General features: G+C 36.1%; 1 protein-coding gene across 3 annotated transcripts in view; it reads left to right on the plus strand.

Annotated features, from left to right (window-relative positions):
* ccdc18 (coiled-coil domain containing 18) overlaps positions 1 to 22,541 on the plus strand; it is a 98,537-nt gene that overhangs the window by 9,777 nt on the left and 66,219 nt on the right. For 2 of the 3 annotated variants that reach the window (XM_052011989.1, XM_052011991.1), the window contains exons 2-9: positions 6,162 to 6,294; positions 7,849 to 8,041; positions 9,625 to 9,789; positions 13,709 to 13,818; positions 14,452 to 14,580; positions 20,183 to 20,279; positions 20,367 to 20,488; positions 21,177 to 21,483. In XM_052011989.1, coding sequence (XP_051867949.1) covers positions 6,176 to 6,294; positions 7,849 to 8,041; positions 9,625 to 9,789; positions 13,709 to 13,818; positions 14,452 to 14,580; positions 20,183 to 20,279; positions 20,367 to 20,488; positions 21,177 to 21,483 — 1,242 coding nt within the window. In that variant the 5' untranslated portion in view covers positions 6,162 to 6,175. Of the gene's footprint in view, positions 1 to 1,577; positions 1,629 to 6,161; positions 6,295 to 7,848; positions 8,042 to 9,624; positions 9,790 to 13,708; positions 13,819 to 14,451; positions 14,581 to 20,182; positions 20,280 to 20,366; positions 20,489 to 21,176; positions 21,484 to 22,541 lie in introns of all 3 variants that reach the window. The other variant, XM_052011990.1, reaches the window with a different exon arrangement.

The following is a 22,541-nucleotide window of genomic DNA, read 5'->3' on the forward strand; positions in this document are numbered from 1 at the left end:
TTGCATAAAATTTGTTTTGACAAATTTGTGTTCTCAAAGGGATTATAGGTCGGAACTTATTACAACACATTCCCAGCATGTGTTCTCCACAGATTGAGACAATGTGTTTATTATACTTGATCAGGCCTCCGGGATATATCCAACTTTATGCTCTTCAAGACCCCCAACACCACCTCTTTCATAATGCCAGTATGCTTCAGGGTGTCATTATTCTCTTTCCCTGAGCTCACTGGCTTCCACGTCTTTTTCCTCGGTAAATACAGACAAGAAGTATTCATTTAAGACCTCGCCCATCTCCCATGGCTTCACACATGGATTACCACTGTGATCCCTAAGGGAACCTACTTTCTCCTTAACTTTTTTTTCAGATTTCCAGTACCTGCAGTATTCTGCTTTTGTATAAAGTGCAATGTTGTTGATATTGGAGTAAAATTGTAGCTAGTATTGAAGGAGTGGAGAATGCTTGTGGCACCGGAAAAACTTCCTGAGGTAAGGTTAGGTAAACTGTAGTGTGCAGAAAGTCGCATTTATAAAATTTATTCAGAATCAAACCATGCAGAGTTTATTAAAGTTGGTTTACTTTGTACAAGTGAAGGAAAGAAGAATAGCTATGGGGCAAGTACATTAAAACTATGATAATCCACTATCTGATTATTTGATGGTTCAGCATCTGGCTCACTGGGTAATGTTTTCTGTGCTTCCTTTAGATACACCAGAGCCCCATTTCCTCTGCTCCCATAAAACATATTTGGGCCCCATTTCCCAAACTCCTTTAAACTTATAAGGGCACTGTTTTCCATGCTTCTTGAAACTTACTGGAGGCCTGTTTCCTGTGCTCCCTTGAAACACACTGGGATCCCATTTCTCTTGCTCTCTTTAAACCAGCCAGAGACCTGCTTCCCATGTTCTCTTTAAACACACTGAATTTGCTGGAAAATTTATTATACTACTGTATAATTTCTAAAAACAAATTCGAAGTGTATTGGGATATGAATAGGAATAATATCCTATTGTGAAAAATATCTGCCAGTTTGCCACCACCAAATTCCTGTAGGTGCAGATTAATGCAGTTGTACTGTACATTGTTTTGGAGATGTAAAAGGAAATATTGGGGACGTTAACTCTTAAAGTGAAAAAGGAATAGATCAGGGTTGGAGTCATCATGGGTGAAAGAGTTGCAGGCAGAGGCAGCTGATATTTTTGAAGGGAAAAAAAATGGGATCTTGAAAGCACTGTTCAAAATTTGCAGCTCTTGCTAAAATGAATTTGAGATTGTCCATATTCTATTAAAAAAAATTCAGTACATATTAAACATTTCATAATCATGAATATATACTTAAAATTAATCTTTTATTGAATCATCTCTGGGGAGGTACCTAGTGAGTATAATTATTTGCCAGTTACCTAATTAGTAGATCTTTTTTTATCACACCCAACTGTTATTTGCTCTGGATCCCACCTGAGGTGCAAATTAACTTTTACATTTACAATGAAATGAGGAAATGTCACAGTATGAAGAAAACATTAACGGTTGAGCCTTCATTAATTAGAAACTGTTCTATATAATCATTTCCTAGGTGGACAAGGTAACACTGCCATCTTGATGTCTCTTGGGCACACTTGATTCTGTAAGTTCTTTCAAGGGGATAAATTAGTTATGCAGCTTGTGTTGGATATTGCTGGATTGATTCTGCCTTTTGGGGATGAAATGGTGGATCAGGGATCAAGTCCTTTTTGTACATTAGTCATTGGACTGTGCTAAATATAGGAAATCCTTCAAAGTCTATATAAGAGATAAGCTTGAGCATAGTATTGCATAGTATATATTATTTATTGCAATAGAGCATAGAACAGTACAGCAAAGCAACACATCCATCAGTCCACCATGTCTATGCCAACCAAGATGCCAATCTATTCACAACTGCTTGTGCATGATCTGTATCCTTCTATTCCCTGCCTGTTCATGTGTTTGTCTAAACCCATCTTAAATATTACTATCCCATCTGCATCTACCACCTCCCCAGCAGTGCATTCCAGGCACCTACTATGTGTAAAAAAAAAGCCTTGCAAATCACCTTATAATTCTCACCCTCTCACCTTTTACCTATGCCCTGTAGTATTGACATTTCTGCTCTGGGATAAAAACTCTGACTATCTACCCTATCTATGTCTCTCATAATGTTACAGTATATTGGGTTGCCCCTCAGCCTCCGACACTCCAGAGAAAACAACCTCAGTTTGTCCAACCTCACCTTGAAGCTAATATTTTTCAATCTGGGCAACATCCTGTGAACCTCTTCCGCAGCTTCTTCAAAGCCTCTTCATCCATCCTATAATGTGGCAACCAGAACTGCACAAAATACTCCAAATGTGGCCTAACCAAAGTTTTATGCAGCTGCAACATTACTTGCCAACTTTTATACTCAATACTCTGAACAATGAAAGCAAGCATGCCATACACCTTCTTTACAACTCTATCCACTTGTGTTGCCACTTTCAGAGAGCTAAGGACTTGATTCTAAGTGTCCTGCCATTTACTGTATACTTTCCTCTTGCAGTTGACATCCCAAAATGTATCACCTCACAGTTGTCCGGATTAAACGCCTTCTGCCATTTCTCTGCTCAAATTCCCAATTGATCTATATTCTGCTGTATCCTTTGACCAGCTGTATCCTTTGACAATCTTAATCACTATCCACAACTCCACCAATTTTCATGTCATCTTCAAATTTACGAATCAGACCACCTACATTTTCATCTAAATCAGTTAATATATTAGAAGCAACAAAGTTCCCAGAACTGATCCTTGTGGAACACAACTGGTCATAGACCTTCAGTCGAAAAAACACCCGTATCACACCCTCTGTCTTCTATGACCAAGCTAATTTTGGATCAGTTTATCAACTCACCATGGATCTATTGTGACTTAATCTTTTGGACCAGTCTACCATGAGGGACCTTGGTGAACGCTTTACTAAAGTCTATGTAGACAGCATCCACTGCCCTACCCTCACCAATCCTCTTCGTGACTTCAAAAATCTCAGTCAAATTTGTGAGACAGGACCTCCCCCTCACAAAGCGATGCTGACTATCCCTAATGCCCATGCTTCTCGAAATGTGAGTAAATCCTGTCTCTAAGAATCTTCTCCAATAATTTCCCTACTTTGTCTTATAATTCCCTGCTTTGTCCCTGTTGCCCTTTCTTAAACAAAGGAACAGCATTGGCTATTCTCCAGTCTTTTGGCATCTCACCCATGGCTAAAGAGGATACAAAGATCTCTATCTAGGCCTCACCAATCTCCTCCCTTGTTTTCCTCATTATCCTGGGATAATTCCCATCAGCCCCTGGGGACATCCACCTTACTGTATCTCAAACCACCCAACACTTCCTCCTTTGTAATATGGACATGTTCTAGTATATCAACAAAACCCTTCCTTGTGTCACCATCATCCATGTCCTTCTTTAATACTGATGCAAACTACTCATTAAGGACCTCATCCACTTCCTCTGGCTCTATGCATAAATCTCCTCCTTTGTCATTGAGTGGACCTACCCTTTCCTTAGCTACCCTCTTGCTCCTAATATATGTACAAAATGCCTTGGGATTCCTGTTAATCCTACTTGCCAAGGATGTTTCATGGCTCCTTTTAGCCCTCCTGATTTCTTATTTAAGTTCTTTCCTGTTTCTTTTATACTTCTCAAGGGCCTTGTCTGATTTCAGTTTCCTAAACCTTATATATGCTTCCTTTTACTTTTTGACTAACCTTACAATATCTCTTGTCATCCAAGGTTCTTGAGCCTTACCATCCTTATCTTTAACAATCACAAGAAAATCCTAGTCCTGAACTCTAATCAAATAGCCTTTAAATTATTCCCCCATGTCAGATGTGGATTTACCTTCAGTCACTCCCAAATACCTTCTCCAGTTCCTGCCTAATATTGTTGTATTTAGTCTTCCCCCAATTTAGCACTTTCACCCTAGGACCAGTCTTATCCTTATCCACAACTATCTTAGAACTTACAGAGTTATGGTCACTGTTCCCAAAATGCTCCCCCACTGAAACTCCAATTACCTGACCAGGCTGATTCCCCAATATAATGTCTAGTCCAGTCCCATCCCGAGTTGGACTATCCACGTATTGTTTCAAGAAACCCTCCTGGATGCACCTAACAAATTCTGCCTCTTCCAAGCCCCTGCACTAAGGGAGTCCCAGTCAATATTGGAGAAATTAAAATCACCTGTTGTAATAACCCTGTCATGCTTTTCCCAAGGTCTGCTGCATCTTCATGACTATATCAAAGTAGATATGGAGGTAGAAAGGAACCAGAAGATCAGAACAAGACTTTAGTAAAGTAGAAATTTTACATGAATGATTAACTATCTTCTTATTATAAGTTACTGGAACAGGTTTGATAATGCTGGAAGAATCCTAGAACTATTTTACTGGTGTGAACCAGTTAGTTACCTTATAAGAGTATTTCAAAAAACAGAAAAGGAATGATTAAATGGAAATGAACATTTTCGAGAGAAGTGCCATCTCTGTTACTAAGAACATTAAAAAAAAGTAGGCGAAGTGGAAAGCTTTTAAATCCTTGAAGGCTGCTATGTCATTCATAAAGTTAGTGACTGTTATATCACATTTCTGCAATATCTTCAGTGTCCCCTGTCACGAACCAGCAACAAAAGAAACACACTGAGCATGATTTAGTGTTAAAAAACTATTTTATTAATTACTACTTATGATAATACGTAAAATAAAAGTAAAAATGTTAGTATGTTAGAATTCAAAAATGTTAAACCTCGAACGTTAACCCCAAAACTAAACTCTTCGTGTGTGTGTGTGTGTGTGTGTGTGTGTGTGGCAAAGTCCAAAACTCTCAGTTCCGGAATGGTTCTTAAAGTTCAGTTCCGCAAGCCATAAGGTGAAACATGAGCAAGGGCTTCTTCAACAACCACAGTTGTCAGAAGATAAGACGTAGATGTAGGGAAACATAGAGAGAGTAAATACGAAATCCAAATGTTCCACGATGGAACCCAAACGACACTCCAGTGTTTACTCGGTAATGACTTCCTCACCCCGAAAAGCATCCGAATCGTGGTCGTCCACACAAATACCTGTTTCCTTCTACGGGTCAGCAACAAAGTGAACTCCACCGGATTACTTCCAACTTCCATACATGGATTTCAGTGGCAGACACAGTTATAGTTTCTCATCCATCGATAGAGAAAACAAGCAGGCTGGTGTCTCTCTCCCTTCTCTCTCTCTCTCCTTCTTCTTCTTCTTCTAACTTCTTCAACAACGTCATTACGTCCTTTATCTTCTATTGACGTAAGCACGCCCCACACACACATACACGCACACCCTCTATCTTAAAGGGACTTCCACTGAGTCCGTAACACCCCTAACAATCTTTTTATCCCAATATCAATAAACATTTGAGTTTAGACAATGACCGAGCAACTTAGTCTCCTGGAGTGGACAATTCCAGATTTATAACCCTCAGAGTAAAGTATAGACTCTCTTTATCTCAACCCTAAATAACTAAGCCTGTATTCTGAGCCTGGCTCCTAGATCCAGACTCCTACAGCAGGGGAACCATCTATCTTGATTTGCTGAGCATTTCCAGTATTTTTAAAATATTCTGAAGAATGATCAGCAATCTGAAATGTTAACTCAATTGCTCTCTCCATGAACGCTGCCTCATCTATGGACTAGTTCCAGCACTTTCCATTTTCTTCTCAGATTTCAGCATTTGCAGTTGTTTGCTTTTTAAAACATCTACACTGTTAACCACTTAAGATTGTTTGTCTTCTATTGCGATCCTTGTGCATTCAGTCTCACTTTATAAGAGGATTCTGTCCTCATCCTTTCATTCAATATATCACTGTAGCGAACCTTCTTTATACTTGTGATTGTAGAATTTGAGGTAATGGAATTGGTGTTGTATATTAAAAAAATTAATATTATTATTGCTTTAGTTTTGAATTGCGACTTTTGCTAACTATCATTTGTTCCAAGTATTTGAAAATTGATTTTTAATTTAACCAGAGAAATTTTGTTCCAATTTGCTGATTTCATTGATATTCGGTTTATCAAGATTTAACATGGCTACTTGTAAAATTTTGTTACTGAATAGTCTGACTATTTTTTCCGTGTAGGCTTGACCATCTTCATGACAGTCATTGATGCTTTGTTACAAAAGGGCAAGTGGATGGATAATTTGGTAGCTTTGAGGAAGAGGCTGATGAAGACTGAAAAAAGTTTGCAGAGCTCAAGAATAGATTTTAACAGGTCAGAATTTGAGTATCAATTATTGTTAAGCAGTTACCATATAATCAAGAGGTTACAGATGAAAAACAACAATTTTCCACGTGTGCCTTCTTATGTGGTTGCGTCAGTAGAAATCAGTTAGTGAGGTTCAACTCCAGCATATAAGAGCATGAGTTAGGTTACAAAATTGATTACTACTGAACTTGGAAAGCATTTGTGGTAGCCCTAAATTTGTTAAAATAGTCTTGATATCTTTCTGCATCAAATTCCATTTGACAAACCTCAGGCCATCAACATTATTGTTAAAGTCCATTTCAAACTTTAAATTATCTTGCTCTACGAATTGGAACTTGGCATCATCAGGAAATTTAATATACTTATAATATAATTAATTATAATTATAACATACTTATTATTTCTCCTTAAAACAACAAAGTTCACTGTTTCAAGACATTCCCCAATGAAAATGTCTCTGAATTTCTGTGCAACTGTAATGTGTTCCTTGTGTGTTCCTTGTAGGGTTTGAAACATTAGATCTTGACATCCTACTATACCATTATATTGCTACCTCATAATGCTTGCAATGACACTTCTCCCTATGCTTGGAGTCACCTCTGACATTCCATTGTTTCCTTCCTTGGTCAGATTTATGTCCTCAAAAGAATTATCTTTAGATTTAATGTCCATTTTTAAAAATATATCATCAGCCAGCTTTACAATTACCACACTAGGTACTGTGACTGACAGCATGTGTGCTTGACCGTCATCAGGACACAGATGAGGTAGAATTATTATAGTTCAAGATTGAAATTGTTTAATTAATTTCCTACAAGGAAGTCTACACTCTAGCCCCTTTTCTCATGTTCCTTTGGGCAAATATGTTGAGGCTTAATGTGATGGTATACACCTGTGTGTTGGTTGCCTGTGAATTGAGCTTCATACACAATATCCATAACAACATCCTGTTCTTCTGCTGCTGGAGCACTCTCAGCTCTGTCTTTATTTCTTTTCCTTACTTTTTTTCCTCAATAATCTTCATCAGTACCTTATTCTAGACCATATTTTCTGAGAGTACTCCTTGCTCAATCCTTCGTACACTGTATCTCATCCAGAGCCCTGTTGCTGGCATTCCATATTGCTCAACCAGTTCTTCTGTGCTGTATTAGCTCCAGACCCTCTGACATCAGGATTCCTAAACCCATCTTTGAGTTGCCTTGAGGCCTAACCATGCACCTTTGATATGTCTGTCTGCACCCTTCATTCTTTCTTCCTGGCCCTCAACCTGCTATATCTTCTATTTTTGGTCATCTGACTCCTTACTCAGTTCAATAAATTCCAATGTTGGTCTTGGTTTGGATTCAGCCTAACCTGTGTGTTGAGTCACCTTTGAGTGATTTGATTTTGCTGTCTTCTTAACAGTAACATCAGAGAAGACATACGAAGTTAACTTGTAAAGCAATATTAAGGTGAAAATATAAATGTATTTTTTTTGGTTTATCTAAATGAAAGTTGTTCTAATTTCAAACCTAAATCTACAATTAAACTTAGAAAAATATTTTTATTTTTTTTCCTCAGTTCCCGATTAAATGACCAGTCTGATGACTCTCCAAAGCAAGATCATACCCCAGCTTTAACAATGGAAGATCTCTTTCAATACAATCCAGCAGTTCCTCCAATGAACAAGCATCATCCGACAGCTGCTGAGAAAACGCTTCCTCAAAAAAATGTTTTTAGTAACATTAGTCCAACTAGCAGTTTTGGAGGCAGGGTAATTTATTTTTAGCTTCTTATTATGCTGTATTTATTTTTTGGATCATCTTTATTTGGCAGTGGCAGTTGTCAATTTGCTGTCAATCCGTATAGGTTCACCACATGTCTGTGGCTGTTATATATGTGATATAACAGACACTCAGCCATTTGAAACAGTCTGAATGGCTGAGAAATCCTTCCTACATGGTTGCTTTATGCAGTTTCCTGATGGCCCTGATGGAGTAGTTTAGTACTGTGATACACAGACAGGAAATCTAGTCTGAGTCTGGAATGATTTATAAAATCATGTAAGTGTTACCATGGAGAATTCCATGAGTTATACACTTTGGTAGAAAGAATAAAGAAGATTTAAAATCATGGGAAAAAGATACAAGGGGATGTGAAAAAAGGCTTTTTTTTAATGTGAAAAGGGGTTATTATCTGGAATTTACTACCTACAGGGATGGTGGAAACAGCATCAATTAGGGCTTCCAGAGGGAATTAGAATTTCTCCAGCTGGAGAATCTAGATCTTAGATCTGTAGTGTCAGGATAAGGGGCCAGTCATTTAGAATTAAGGTGAGAAGAAATTTCTTTAACCACATGGGTATATATTTTTGGAATCCTCTCCTCAAGGGCTTAGTTAAGTAGATTTTGAACACCATGGGAATTGAGGGAATTACAGGGATTAGGTAGGAAAGTGGACTTGAGGCACAAAACTAACAGTGATCTTTCTGAATAATGGAGCAGACTTGAGACTCTATTTCATGTGTTATGCTAAAGCAATCAATTACCCTCAAAACTTGATTCCTTCCCTGTAGCACTGCAATATTTTTTCCTTCAACTATTTATCCAATTCCATTGAAAACCAAGATTGAAGCTGTTGTTCCATCTCCCTTTTTGGCAGTGAATTCCAGTTAATAACTTCACCATGCAAAGAAAACTTTTCCTCTCAGCAACTTTAGATTCTTTTGGTAACCTTGTATCTGATCTCTGGTTTTTGAAATTTATGTCAATGGAAGCACTTTCTCTTTATCAAGTTTGTTTAGCATCTACATGATTTTTTTAATATTCCCTTTACAACATAGAAGGAGGTCTTTTGGCCTATCAAGTCTGTGTTGACAATTTTGAGCACTTCTCAAAATTGTTACTCAGTCTTATGTACTTGAAGGAGATCTACCCTTGCTTCTCAAGTCTGTTTTTAATAACTTAAAATTACCTGTCTTTGAGCTGTAGGAATATTATAGTTCAGGGTTTTCATATATTCTCTATTTTTATTGACATGTCCTGACCTAACTTTTAAGAAGGAATATTAGATATTTGATGGGAAATAATCCTGTCGTGCCCTTAAAGTTTTTCTTTAGTTTAGAGTAGGAATAATGAGCTAATAAGCAAACAAATGCAAACATATGATCATAGTCAAATTACCACTTTTATAGATCTCTTAAATTTGCTCCGTCATTGAGTATACTTGCTGTTTAGTTTTAAGCAAGATGTGACAAGTTGGGTGAGGTATGGAAGTGCTAAATTTTATGAAAAATAAGTGTCTTCAGGAAGGAATGGTTTACAATTTCTTTCAAATACATAACTTCCATGCTTTTAGACACCTCATTTACCAACTATATCTGGTGTGGAGCAGGAAAATGAACAATTATGGAGAAAGCTCAGTTCACTTCGAGAGGACAATGCTCGTTTGGTCTCCCAGAATCATAGTTTGGTGCGGGAAATTGAAAGTATACAGATGGAGCTGACTGAATCAAAAGCTAAAGTGAGTATTTTAAATATATGTATTAATTGCATAACATAGAAACAGAAAATTTACAACATTGAAAAAGACAAGTTTTTCCTTTGTGTCTATACCAATTGAAATAGAGCTCCCCAGCCCAATTCCACCTTCCAGCAGTTGGTCAATAGCTCTGCAGATTGCAGCCTTTCAAGTTACATTCAAAGTTTTTTAAAATACGATGAGACACTCACATTAGGGAAGTCCCCTGGTTTATAAGGACGCATGTGGAAAGTGCGAATAGGCACAACCTTCCAAATTTTTGAAAGATATTTGATAAATTGCTGACAGCATATTTGAAGCCCAGGGGTACAAAATTAGCTGAGGGTCAGAAAGAAAAGTTCTTGTGAAAAATTGTTTTTTACTGGCTACATCTGGTATTGTGGTATCCCCGGTGACAGTGTTGAAACCATTAATCTTCGTGATGTAGATTAATAATATACTTTCGTATATTGTTAAAACAGAAATGAACTCTGAAATACACTAACCAGTGATGAGGACAGTAACAGACTTCGGGAGGACATAGAGGGACTTCAGTGTGCAGACACAAGGGAGATAAAATTTAACTTGAGGAATATGAAGCAATTGATTTTGGAAGGAGAAAGGAGGAAGAGAAACATAAACAAATCACAATGTATAAGTGAGTGCAATAACTGAGGATTCTAGGCCTTCTTTGAACACATTTGAAAGAAGCAACATAAATTGAGCTGGTCATTCAAGTTTCTTAGATAAGGAGAGGAAGAATGGAGAATGAAACTAGGAAGTTATACTAAACATTCTATAACTTGCTGAAGGTATGTCCAAGTCTGGGCACCTCATCTTCTGAAAGAATGTAGAAGGAACAGAATGTTTACTGGAAAGGTATAGCAAGGTGATATTTCTTTTGTCTGGATAGAATGGAGATCAGATTTAACACCTTAAACTGTGGAAGTTAAGGGGTGACTTAATATACAAGATTACAAGAAAATAGAAATAGGAATGCACCACCTGGCCCCTTAAACCTGCCCTGCCATTCAGTTTGATCATGTTTCAATAAGATCACCCCCCCGTCGTTATTAACTTCAAAGCATACTTCTTCAGCTGCTGGTGAATAGGAGAACTCTCTCATCCCAGGAACTAACCTTGTGAATCTCTTTTCTGTTGTCTTTTCACAGTGTTCCAGTGTGGCCTCACCAATACCTTGTACAATTCTAACAATAATTTCATATTTCTAACCTCCAACTCTATTGTAATAAAGGCCAGTTTGACATTTGCCTTCCTAACTACTTGTGGCACCTGTGTGCTAACTTTGTGTTTAATGCACAAGAATACCTGGATCCCTCTACTCCAGTTTGCAACCTCTCTCCATTTAGATAATAGTCTGCTTTTTGAATCCTCTTAACGAAGTGCATGACCTCACACTTTCTTATATTAAGCTCCATTTGCCGAGTTTTCACCCACTCACTCAACCTATCTAGTATCCTGTCACAGCATCCAAATAGCCTCATTGCAATATGCCCTCTCACCTGTTTTCATGTCATCTGCAAACTTCAATACCTTACACTCAGCTGCCTCCTCCAGGTTATTAATCTAAATAGTACATAATTGAGAGCCAAGAACTGAACCTCAGGCCATTCCACTAGTTACATTCTCCCAGCCAGAAGAAGACTCATTTATGCCGACTATCTTCCATACAATAACAATACTAATGCATGCTAATACACTTCTCAATACGGCGAGCTCTTATCTTTTGCTCCAACCTTTTATGTGGCCCCTTGTCAAGTGCCTTCTGGAAATCCATATACAACACATTTGTCTCTGTCGACTCTGCTTGCAACATCTTCAAAGAACTATAGCAAACTTGTCAAACATGATTTACCTGGTTTGATTACATTAAGCTTTTGTAAATGACTAGCTATTTCTTCCTTGATTATAGACCCAGCGTCTTGGCAACAGCAGATGGAAAGCTAACTGGCTTGTAGTTTCTTGCTTTTTGTGCCCCTCCTTCCTTGAATAAGGGAGTCACATTTGCTGTTTTATGAAGGTGCCCTTCTGGAGCTCGATGTGTTTTGAAAAAGTTAGATGATAGCTCCACTATCTCTGATGACTCTTCCTTTAAAAGCCTTGGATGCATGTCATTGGGCGCTGGCCACTTAACTACCTTTAGTCCCATTAGTTTTTCCAATACTTTGTCCATTGTTATAACTTCTTCCATACTGTTTGAAATTAGCCCATCACTTATCTTTGAGATATTTGCAGTGTCCTCCACTCTGAAGACTAATGCAAAGTATTGGTTTAGCATATCTTCCCTTTCTTTGTTTCCTGGTGGTAAATCTCCCCTCTAACAGTCCCACACTTATCTTGGCTACCCTCTACCTTTTTTTTCTATTCATAGAAGCTCTTTATAGATATTCAAAATTGAATGTTTCCAATGGTAGGGTTGGTAACTAACTTAGCTTTAAGGTAGTTGGTGAAAGAACCATAAGGCAGACAATAATATTTTGTGCATTGATTGGTTTTAATTTGAAGTGCACTGGCTGAAATACCTGCAGAGAAAGAAGTTGCTGGGTGAAGAGCATGGCAGTGGGACTAACTAGATAACTCTTTCAAAGATTGGCAGGTGCACCAAAGGCTGAATGGGCTCATTCTATGAACTAAAAGTGCTCCATTAAGAGTTGCACAGTAAAATGCCTCTGGGTACAGGTGTAGTACCAGAGGATCAGAGAAATGTTATTGTTGTGCTGTGTCTTTGGTCAACATTGTACTAAGTATCCTCAAAGTATGCATGTGACTGAAGGGAGTATTGTCATCAAAACTATAAGTATAATTTCCTTTTGAACTTGGAAGAAGTTAGATTTTGTGCTGGAATTTTGGGTTGCATTCAGAAATAGATTTTTATATTAAATCTTGTAGTAACATGAGGTGCTGCATTGTATCACTGAGAAAGTGTTTGACAGCACATACACTTTATAGAAGATAGGGCTTGAATATTTCATTTTTATTTTGTTTCAATGTAGGGTTTTTTCTTTCTATCTTTTATCAGTGTTAAGCTTAATAGTTAACAGATTAGTAAAAAAAATAAATTGAATCAAGAGATGCAAGATGAAGGGATAAAAGTGAGGTCAATGATGGATAAATAACAGGAGAGTCTAAATGTCATAAAGGGTGATGGTGCAATGTGAAAGTGGTAATAGAACAATAAGCAGGGTGGGTCTAGAAGACATCAATGAGGGAAGCAGAATTGTGCTCTGATTTTTTTTAGCAACTCTGGACAGGCTACTGGAGGTGATGGCTGGCACTTCCATGGATAATACAGAAACACTGATTATGCAATACACATTAAATTGTGTTCTGTCAAATATGTAGTTATGTTATTGTTTATTAAAATATGCTGTTATGTTTGTTTGAGAGTTATTTCAAAGGCACCACTATTAACCATGACACAGTTAATCTGTAAAATGTTAAATCCACTGCTGGCTAACTGAAGGAAAACACAATGTATACAGAAATCTGAAATAAAAGCAAGATGTTGGAAATGCTTTATGTGAAATGATTGAACATTGAGTCAGAAGGCTGTAAAGTGTGTGGTCAGAACTTGAAATATTGTTCCTTAAGCTTCTTTGGAAATTACATTGTATGCACATTCTTAAACAATATGAGTATGAGAACAAATATGTGTATGTACTATCAGAGCTGAGATGCGTTCATAGTGAAAGAATGGTTCATTTTGTCAGGAAGTGTCTAAAAATGTTCACGGTTGGTTCAAATGATTAACTTGGTAGATTTCCCATCGCATTCGGATTAGGTTAGGAATTTGGGTTGGGAAACAGATGAGGCGGGAGAAATGCGTTTTAAGACTAGTGGTTTGAGTGCTTTAATCAGTGTCAAATATCAACCTGAACATTTGTTTTTGCTTTACTTTCAGTTTTGTCATCTTGAACCATCTATTAATGAAAAGGCACATCATATTTCTCAGTTAAATGAAGATATCCTGGGTTTAGAGGCAGAAGTAGAGGCTCAAGAGAAAGCTCTCAGGTAATGGCAAAGAAGTAATGCAGCTTTTTGTCAGGTATTATAAATAATGGGTCTACCTAGGATATTCTGTTGGATATAGTAGGGCGAGAGATTCTTGTTTCCAGGAATATTCCTGGATTGTCCTGTAACATCTTAGTACCTAGTCTTAGTGAAAATGTTGCAAGTTCAAGGGGTTTGAGCTATGATCTTTCAAATGAGAAATTAGAGAAATCCCCTTCACTTATTTATGTGAATATGAAATATATTATTGCACTAGTTAAAATAGGACATGTTCTTCTCGTATCCTGGCCTCAGTTCTTGGTCCAACAGCAGATGAACTGGTCATTCGTCACACTTACAACTTGTCACATTGCAAATTCACCCTTTACTCAAGCTAAGCAATTTAAAAGTTAATCCCAAATAAATAGTTAATTGTGATTAATACACCATCCTAAATTTAAGTATTTTTTTGAAAGATCTAAATTTTACATGTTATGTTGGTGCCATTTATTTTTAGCATATAATTTTAACTTTTATCTATTTTCAGCATTTGTATTCTAGTGGTGGAATTGGCAAGTTATAATTACATAAAAGATCATAATGTTTAGATGTAGAGTAAATGTTTTCTTAATAAGAGTTTTCTTTTTTAATAAGAGTTGCGGAAGAAAAATTGGAAGAGAGTCAATGGATGGTAGCTGAGAAGGACAAACTGGTGGAAAAATTGTCAGAAGAATGCAAAAGGATAAAGAACGAGCTTTATGAACAAAGTAGAAGAGGAAAGAGGTAATATTTAGCAGTAGTATACATCTCCCGCTCAGAATAATATTTTGTTAAAAAATGCTTTATATAAATGCAAGTTGTTGCATAACGTAGCAGATTTTGAGGAACTCAGTGTGTCCCAAAGTATCTCCAAGGCTGTTCGTTAAACCTCCAAATGCAGAAGATGGTTTGCACTCCAAAATTTGTGCTGGTATAGTATAGAATTTAAGAAAAAATTGTAAATTTTATGGAATGAGAGTTCAAAAAGAATCCTAACAGAGGGAAGTTCAGGTAGCTGAGTATTATGTCGGGGAGTCTGTTGGTGGCGCTCGATGGACTAAGTCATAACTTGGCTTTGATCCAGGCACTTTTCAATCTATTATTTACCACCCTTTAATAAGCCTTTTACAATATTGGCGCAAGTTTAATCTTGATTTTTAACTGTTAAAATGACCACCAGATCTAAAGCCTCTGCTAATGGTAAAGATATTGGAGACCAACCTACTTTGGAAGCTATTTCTAATCTGGATAGAAAGTTCGATCAGAGCTTTGCCGAATTGAAGTCTATTTTAAAAGACTTTGAAGACAAACAAAATACTCTTATCCAGGAGAATGCCAAACAAGTGCAATTAATTGCTGAACTCGACCAAGCTGGTAAAGAGAGAGATGCCAAATTCCATTCACTTGAAAAAGCCTTAATTACGACCAAGCAAAACCTGGAAAAGCAACAACAGAGGATCATCGAGCTGGAAGGACGCAGCAGAAGGTAAAATTTAAGGATCATCAATTTTCCAGAGAACACCGAGACTGGTAACCCTATGGAATTCTTTTCTAATCTTTTGGTCAAGGTTTTTGGTCCCGAAATGTTCCCTGTTCAGCCCATTCTGGATAGGGCTCACAGAGCATTAAGATCTAAACCTGCTCCGGATCAAAAACCTCGGCCAGTAATACTGAGATTCCATTATGTCAGCATCAAGGAACTCCTGATTCGTAGCGCTCGTAGACGTGGAATGATTCAATTTAAACAATGGAAGTTTCGAATAGTTGAAGATTACATCCCAGAAGTTATGAAAGAAAGGCTGACCGACAAACCAATTATGGCTCGTCTCTATCAAAGCAACTATCATCCTGCATTATTATTCCCAGCAAGGTTGAGAATTTCATTACCTGATAAATCTCGCAAATGGTTTAAATCCATTCAAGAAGCCGAGAATTTTCTTTTGAATTAGCTTTTAATTTTAGAAGGTAAGAAATGCGGAAGAGACACAGTGTGTTTCCTTTGATTTACTACCTACTTGTTTTATTATCTAATTAATTTTTAGATTTAAACCTTTTTTCTTCTTTTAATATTTTTAATGTTTTGTTTTAATAACAATTAAGAATTTAACAAAATGACTGATCATTTGCTTTCTTTTCGAAATAATTATTAAACCGTATTTTTTAATTGTCGGCTATTAACGCCCTTTGGCTCTGTTTCAATCTCACAACTATGTTATGAGTTCGATATCTCTGTTTGTATTATGTTGTTCATTTTTAGACAAAACATGGGTGGTTTATATATTTTTTCAATTTGGACTACTGCCACCAATAGAACTGGGGTTAGTTCAATTAGAGGGTAGCCTTCTGGCTGCCTATTGGCCAGTTTTTGGGCTGTTTGGGGGGGGGGGGGTTGTTTTTGTTTTTGTTTCTTCTGGGCTAAACTACAAGTTTTTCTAAATTGTCGCCACATCCATTTCCTCTTTGAGTATTTTATTTTACTTCTTCCTGTTGGTAAAACTCGGAAATACCAAGATTAACCCTTTACATACCATATGTTTTTTAGTCTGTTAAAATGGATAAGTCTATTAATTTTATTTCATGGAATGTTAACAGCTTAAATAATCCGCTTAAACACTGGAAGATTTTTAAAGTTTTTCATAGATTAAATGCTCAGATTATTTTCGTTCAGGAGACTCACATCAGGAGGAAAGATAATCAACGTTTTTTTAGATTTTGGAAGGGTGAACAGTTCCATTCAAATCCACAAGCAAAGCTGAAAGGAGTTTCTATTTTTATAGACTCCTCAATTTCATTTGTCCATCATGAGACAATATCAGACCCAAATGGTAGATTTTTATTAATTACTGGTCTGCTTCATAATAAAGTTGTTATGGTAAATCTTTATGCACCCAATGTAGATATCCCTGAATTTTTTAAACATCTGTTTGCATGTTTTCCTAATTTAAATGAATACACTATGATTATGGGTGGAGATTTTAACTGTTGTCTAAACCCTTCGATGGATAGATCTGTGTCAAATCCTGCACTTCCAAACAAATCCGCTGTCTTTATTAATTCCTTTTTAGTTGAATCCGGAATTTTAGATGTTCGGAGATTTCTACACCCATATGATAAAGAATTTTCATACTTTTCTCATGTTTACCATAACTACTCGAGGATTGATTATTTTTTTATTGATGCTAGATTAGCTCCACTTACTATGGACTGTAAATATAATGCAATTGCCATTTCTGATCATGCACCATTGACTTTATCAATTAAATTACCAGATGTATCCTTTGATGTCAGACAATGGCGATTTAACCCTTCTCTATTACAAGACTCAGATTTCGTCCAATTTATTAAAGAACAGATCTCATTTTTCTTTTTAACTAATATTACTGAAGAAATTTCCAGTGGGATAATATGGGATACTTTTAAAGCATATATCCATTGTCAACTTATTTCATATTCTGCTGGTTTGAAAAAACGAACTAATAATGAAATACGTATATTGGCTGACAAGATTACAGAAATCGATAGGAAATATTCTGATACTCCGAATCTGGAGCTTTTTAAAAAGAGAACAGAACTCCAATTACAACATAGTTTATTATTAACATCTTCAATTGAAAATCTACTACTTAAAAACAAAAGTCAATTTTATATACATGGTGACAAATCCGGTAAATTATTGGCCAACCAGTTGAAAGCTACTTTATCTAAACATAAGATTAATAAAATTCGTAAACCAGATGGTACCTACACGATAGATCATGTTCAAATCAACAAATCCTTTCAAGAATTTTATTCTTTATACCAAACAGAATCCCCTGAGGATCCTACATTAATGTATGAATTTTTAAGAGATCTGAAGATTCCCCAACTATCTTTAAATGAATGTTCTACATTAGATGCTCCCATTTTGGAGGAAGAAGTAAAGAAAATAATATTTTCAATGAACTTGGGTATACAGCTGAATTTTTAAAATCCTTTTCTGATATTCTTGTTCCCTGGTTAGCCAAAATTTTCAAAGATGCCCTATCAGTGGGTAAACTACCACAATCTTTCTATGAAGCAACTATTTCTTTAATTCTTAACAAGGATAAAGATCCCACTGATTGTCCATCTTATAGACCTATTTCTTTATTAAATATAGATTCAAAAATATTTTCCAAAATATTAGCCTTTAGACTGGAAAAGGTTCTCCCACAAATTATCTCTGAAGACCAGACAGGATTTATTCAGAATTGTTCTTTACATGTTAATATTAGGAGATTAATGAATATTTTATATACTCCTTTATCCCAAATCCCAGAATGTGTTGTTTCACTAGATGCTAAAAAGGCATTTGACAGAGTCGAATGGGAATATCTATTCACTACACTTCAAAAATTTAATTTTAGCCCTAAATTTATGTCTGTGATTAAAATGATTTATTATACACCTATGGCTTCAATACTTACTAATAATCAAAGATCTCCTTTGTTTAGGCTTTTTCGAGGTACTAGACAAGGTTGCCCATTAAGCCCTTTATTATTTGCTGTTGCTTTAGAACCCTTGGCTATTGCACTTCGGGACTCTTCAAGTGTATGTGGCATTACTCGCGGACAGAAGATTCATAAGATATCTCTCTACGCAGATGACCTGTTACTTTATATTTCTAATCCGGATGAATCTATCCCCACAGTACTATCACTACTAGATCAGTTTAGTGTTCTTTCAATAACTTTCTAACTTAGAGGAACGGAGCTGACGACATAATATTGCTCTGTTTCTACCGAGAAATTTTAGCCCAGTTTTGTTTTTCTTTTTTTTGTTGTTTTTTTTTGCAATTTTTCTGTTTAGTTTATATTGTTAATAATTTTTCTTATTGATTTGGGGTTCTTTTTTCTTTTTTTAAAATTTATATAATAAATCTTTTTCTTTTCTTTCCTTTTATATTATACTCATTTACTAAGAGATCATTGGATCTACAGATTTTTTTATATTTTGTTCTTTATGATTATCTGTGCCATGATTGTTATCCTGATCTCTTTGTATTACATGTATAAATATTGATGCTATATATCAATCTGTATTAATTTGAAACTAATAAAAAGATTGAAAAAGAAAGAGTATTATGTCAACAGAGGTTTCAAATAATTTTTGATATATGAGTTTTGATGAACACCCGGAAGATTGTGGAAGCAATGCAGTTTATTGAACTCTGCATAAGTTTTAATTTGGAAAGGGCCAAGCCCCACTATAAGGGACAACACCACAATGGATGTTTATGAGATTAGCAAACGCATCTGGTGACTTACAAGAAATGCATCTGAAGGAACTAGCTGGTGTTAATGTTGTTTTCGCAAGCTTTTCCATCTGTGCCATAGCAGAAAAAGCCCTGTAGCCCTGTAGAAAAAGTTTGGTACATTATCCATTGAACATAGATCTTCTTTCATTTCTGTTTCACATGCTTTCTAAAATCAAGTATTTTTGATTTCTAATTATTCATAGTTCTAATGAAAAGTTACCATCCTTAAATGTTACCTCAGATTTTCTCTCCAAGGTTGACGCCTGACTTCCTGAGTATTTCTGGCATTCTGTATTTCAGATTTCCAGCATCTGTTTTTTTTGATTCAGTGCAATATAGATTAGATGTATTATCAAAGCATTCAAGTGGATGGTATAAGTGGAGAATTTCACATGAAGTTGTATAAATTTATATAAAATTTGCTTCAGAGGATGTGATATTTCTAATGGAATTTTTTTGGGATGGCAATTTTGTTGAACTAAATTCTCTGTAAGGTGCTTTGCCCATGCTCACCTACTATTTTATAATTCTATCGATAATTCTAACAGCAATTGAATTAACTTGTAAGGAAATTAAGATAAATCAGAATTTTGATCTTTACTCTTCAGTTAGTCAGTCTCCTACAGCTATGTGGTAGCTACTTAGCATGGAAGAAGGTAGAAAGTTGGACTTTCAGGGATCAATGCTGCGACTATTCCTCAAAATTTATTTTCACAAATTCGACTTAAGAATCAGAAACACAATTTGTAAAATTTGCAGATGACACCAGATGGAGAGGAGAGTTTTATAATCAGTTTGGAGGAGAATACAACCATTTTCAAAAGGCAATAGCCTTGCAGAATAGGCACATAATTGACAAGTGAATTTCAACAAAAATCAAGTGTACTGTGTTTGAATTAAGTAAGAAAGATTAGGTCAGATTTTACTTGGGAAAGTCTGTGATTTTAAAATGATTAAGATTTCTCTGCTTTGTTGAATAGATTAGGACTTTTCTGTTCTTTAGGAATATCTTTAGTAAGATCATTGATAATTAGCCCAACAATGAAACAACTTATTTTTGTTTTTAAATAGAGCTGAACAACAAAGAAATGAAGCCCTATTTAATGCCGAAGAACTTTCTGCAGCTTTCAAACGCTACAAGGAAAAGACTGCAGAAAAATTTACAAAGGTGAGGAAGGCAGTACAGTTAGTTTTTCAATGCAAGCATAAAATATTTGGGACTGCTCAATCTGTTATTTTATCTTTTGCATCATAGTTTCGAGCTAATGAAGAGGATTGGCAGAGCAGCTTGGATCACTGTGACAAGGACAGAGAGGAGTTATATGAGAAATGTACAACCCTAGAAAAAGAATTAGAAAAAAAGAATGAAGAAATCAGGTTAATCTTTCAAAAGTGCATTTGTCTCTTTCACTGCTCTTCCGAATCCGGTGGTACTGCCTACATTTCAACGTGTGATGGAAGCTGTTATCATACCAGAGTACTTTATTTCCTTGCGTTCTCCTTCTCTATCTTTCTCTCTCACAATCCCCCTCTCTTGCAGTGCTTCCTCTCTCCTGCACATGCTCTGTGTCTCTCCTCATGTTCCGTCTCTCTCCTGTTCATGCTTTTTCTCTCTCCTGCGCACAAGCCATCTCTTTCCTGCAGGCAACCTCTTTCCCCTTCCTGTCCTGTGTGCACATTTCCTCTCTGTCCTGCATGCATGCCCACTATCTGTCCTGTGCATGTTCCTTCTCTCCTGTGCACTCACCCTCCCTCGTGCATGGGCTCCCTTTCTCCTGTAGACCTTCCATCTCTCTCCTCACTGACCAGTTTGGAAAATTCCATATGACACTAATATCATTAATATAGAGAAGTTCAAGCTCTACCATTCTTTGACAGTTTATTTGAAGTAGATATTGTTTCCTTTAATTTTTGTCATTGCTTGAAATAATTCTGCAGCACAGCAACAGTAAAATTGTTATTAAATTGTTTATTGTGAAATTGTTACATGTGTATAAAGTATGGAAAAGCATTTGACCAATTTTCATTTATGTTGGTATATATTAAAAATTTGTTTTGTACATAGGCTTTTAATGGAACAGAACTGTGATCTAAAGGTGGTTCAAAAGGACCTGGAGGCTAAAAATTCAGGGCTCTTTTCAGTTTTATCTGATGCGAAAGAAAAGGTTAAAATGTTGGAGAATGAACTGGCCAACAAAGAGACTGTTTTGAAAGATCGAGAAGGCTTGAGGCTAGAGAATGCAGAACTAAGATTACTTACAACTTCCCAAAATGAAAAGATGCTTCAGTTCAGTAAAGAGCTAGAGAGCACTAAATTGGAGATGAGGAACTTGGAGTCACTTCTACAACTGCATCGGACAGGAAATAAAGAGGTAAACTAGAATAAATGTTGAAGTAATCAATGAGGAAGAACACTTTTTTTTAACATCGTGACATCTGTTGTTGTTCCCAAGAAAATCAAAATCCTTTCAAGACTTGAATAATGCTAACACCTCAAAAGATTTAAATTGCAGTCTGCATTATATTAATTGGTTTCTTCCTTTTCAAGACCTTCTGGAACCAAGATTCCCATTTGTGCAAAATGTTTTGTTTTTCAAGGGATGTTTTTGACCTACTTATTTCAGTAGTAGTATCTGTCCCATGATTCAGAAGGTCCTGGGTTTAAGTGCCTCTTTAGAGACTTGGAATGTATAAGCTAAGCTGAAACTCGGTGCATTATAAACAGAATGCACCATTGTTAGAGGTATCATTTTTGATATTGAATATTAAACTGAGGCTTTTCCCATCACCTTGAAAAGCTGTAAACTGGTCCTGTGATAATTTGTGCAAGTATCATCTCGTTATTAACACAGATTTTTCCAATAAGATCAGTGTATTGTTTTGAAGATTTTATTTTGTTGTCACCTGTCAATTTCTGTTTATTAGCTCCCCACCAATACATTTTTCATTCAGCCCTTCTGCTCTTCCCTATGACTTTCTCACCAATTGTACTCATTTGTCTTTCACATCATCTTTAGCAGGCAGGAGTGTATTAAATCTTGTCAATTAAATGATCTTCTAAATACATTTTTCATTCAGCCCTTCTGCTCTTCCCTATGACTTTCTCACCAATTGTACTCGTTTGTCTTTCACATCATCTTTAGCAGGCAGGAGTGTATTAAATCTTGTCAATTAAATGATCTTCTATGTTGTGAGGTACTTGTTAATACCAAAAAGCTAATTGGTTATAATCATTCATTTGCTGATTTTCAGCGCTTTCCATATTGACTTGCTAGTATATTTTCAAATTTCATAATATTTAATGAATTACAATTCATACATCTATCATGGCACAATCCAAGACCAACAAATAATAGAGAATATTACTAAAGGAGCAGATATTATTTTGACCTCCCAAATTTTACAAGTCTTGTGTTTGGGATAGAGAATT

Source organism: Pristis pectinata, chromosome 3 (assembly GCF_009764475.1).
Source record: "Pristis pectinata isolate sPriPec2 chromosome 3, sPriPec2.1.pri, whole genome shotgun sequence".
NCBI classification, from domain to species: Eukaryota; Metazoa; Chordata; class Chondrichthyes; order Rhinopristiformes; family Pristidae; genus Pristis; species Pristis pectinata.